At 47.2% G+C, this 2,500-nt stretch overlaps 1 protein-coding gene across 2 annotated transcripts in view; it reads left to right on the plus strand.

Moving 5' to 3' along the window:
* Positions 1–2,500, plus strand: part of LOC125952875 (klarsicht protein) — a 170,477-nt gene that overhangs the window by 162,174 nt on the left and 5,803 nt on the right. For both annotated transcript variants that reach the window (XM_049682617.1, XM_049682618.1), the window contains 2 exons: positions 1–127; positions 1,289–1,394. The exon at positions 1–127 is cut by the window's left edge and continues 256 nt beyond it. In XM_049682617.1, coding sequence (XP_049538574.1) covers positions 1–127; positions 1,289–1,394 — 233 coding nt within the window. The remainder of the gene's footprint in view (positions 128–1,288; positions 1,395–2,500) is intronic.

Here is a 2,500-nt window from a genome sequence, read left to right on the forward strand (position 1 = left end):
CTCGAACAACGAGTTCGACGAGGACATGGAGGCCGAGGTGAAGAAGCTGCTGATCCAGAGCAAGCTCCGGTTCGCCAACACGGAGGCACTGAAAGCCAAGTGCCATCTGCTGAAGCCGGACGACTACGTAAGAATGTTGCTTCTCTATTACTGTGATCTTTGCTTGCGCTACGCATGCGCCCACTGCTGCTGGCTCAGCGGTGTGCTGTTTGTGCTAGTTTGTATATTGCTGCAGCTGTGTTATGGTAAAACATGAGAGTGTAGGGGGAATAGGGAGGGGTGGGATAAGGTAGCATAATGTGCGTTCTTTTTTTGGGGGGTGTTTTGGGTGAGTTAAGGCATGCCAAAGGGGTGGGATAGATAAGACACAACTACCGTGGTTCAACCGAAGGTAGAACGGTTACGACTGAACAAACCCTCGTCTTCTTGGGGCTTCACTATTCATTGTTTAATATACAGATCAGAGTTTAACACAGATCATCTTTTGTATATATATCCTGTCTGTGTGTGTGCGTGTGTGTGTGTGTGTGTGTGTGTTTGCATATAGCATAAGAAGAGTAGCAGACGTGTGCAGATGATCGCGGTTTATCCGCAAAGTTAACAAATCCAAGGTACTTGTTTTCACATCAAACTACTAGAAAGGCATCTTCTGCTGCCTAGAAGCCATTCCACTTTCCTTTTCCTTAGCTTACGTGCGTGTGTGCGTGCGCTTTGAATGAAAGATGTTCCCGTGCAAAGCACGCCCTCCCGGTGCCATTCAGCAATAGTAAGTTTCGTGAATAGATTGTAGTACATTAAAATAGTAAAACAGAAATGATCAAAAGCTTATCTTAATCACGGAATGATTGGTTGTACTGCTGCTGCTACTGCTGGAGAAGAAGAAACAGTGGAATCACTGCGCCCCATCATCTGCTGCACTACACACGCTGATATGGTGCTTAAATCAATAACACACAACACCGGTTAAACGCGATCATCCATCGAAAGGTTCATAATGTGGGTCAGGAGTCTGGCACGGCAGCCTAAAAGACATTATGCTAACTTTTAACTAGTAGTGGGTCTACCATTTCATCTGGGATCAAGAAGACATATGAAGGGGTCCTTCCTGCAGATTTGCTTTGGAAACCAAAAATTACTAGTACATTCTCTCACTCTCACCTGAATTTACCATAACCTTCATGCTCGGTTGATCATTTACTTAATCGTCATCTTATAACGCTCGTTTTTACATCGGATGTCCATGCACCCCAAATCTTAAATCCTTCGTTTGCTTCTTTCCTTCTCGCAGAGCGAAATCATTACCACCTGCCGGGAGAATGTACGCTGCCTGGAGTCTGTGCTGCGATGTCAACCGGGAACGGTGCTGACGGCGGCCAAGTGCCAGGATTTAAGAGGTAAGCGGAAGCGGAATCAAAATGCGCACGTTACTAGCGGCACCTCTGATGGGGGTTATAGTGAGAACGAAGACGACGACGATCACGACGAGGACTACGACGAGGAGGAGGATGATGATAATGATGATGCTGGTGATAGCACCACGCACTATACTGATAGCGATAGTGACACTAGCACCCTAGACAAAGAGCTAGAACCTTCGGAAGTGGAAGAGCGAAGAGAACGCAAACGGTTAGCTAGATTAGAGTCGAGATCAGGTAACGCCTTGAGGAAGGACACTCAGGACGCTGACACTCTCGATGACGGTAGCAAGGAACGGGCAAGGGTCGAGAAGCTCTCCGTGAAGAAGAGAGAAGAACGAAAAAAACGAACGAGCCGAACAGGAACTCGCCGTAAGGTGATCGTGGTACGGGAAGAGTGTCGCTGTGCACGCATTACACGCTTCATAGCGTGGCTGCTCGATTTCGTGCTCGATATCGGCAATGTCGTGCGCAACTTTACCCTCTACCGCTTCTTCGTCGGTGTGCTCAATGGGTTCTACCGGTTGGTGGGCTTTTTCCGAAGGGATCGTTCGATAACGGACGGTTCCACCGGTCGTGTTGCTACCGTGACGGCATCCTCGCTGGCTAAAAAAACACTCATACGCGAAGCGAACGATATTTTGAAACGTTGGACCGTTGGTATCATTTGAATGGCAGTGTAGAAGATTACTGCTGCTCCCCTTTCTCCGCCCTTGCTATCGATCCTCATCAAGAGGTGCTGCACCTGGGTGTCGTTCCGCGATCGATGGCAGCGGTACATGACAAGCTTTTTACAAGGCAAACTTGCCGCCATCCACTTTAAAACGCTATTGTACAATTAGTTTAATATCTTTAGAACCAGCTGATCCCAGCCGTTCTAAACAATCATGACCAGAGACCGGATAAGTCTCTTAATCGTAATTTCCTATTTAAAATCCAATCCCCTCCCAAATAGGGGAACGCAGTACAATGTGTTATTTGAATGTTACCTAGCTAAATAAAGAGCACTCATTGGTGGTATGCACTGCATCAAACAAACGCATTCAACGTTCGCACATCTTTCTGTTTGTTCGTGTCCACTCGCC

The sequence above is a fragment of the Anopheles darlingi genome, chromosome 2 (assembly GCF_943734745.1).
Source record: "Anopheles darlingi chromosome 2, idAnoDarlMG_H_01, whole genome shotgun sequence".
NCBI classification, from domain to species: domain Eukaryota; kingdom Metazoa; phylum Arthropoda; class Insecta; order Diptera; family Culicidae; genus Anopheles; species Anopheles darlingi.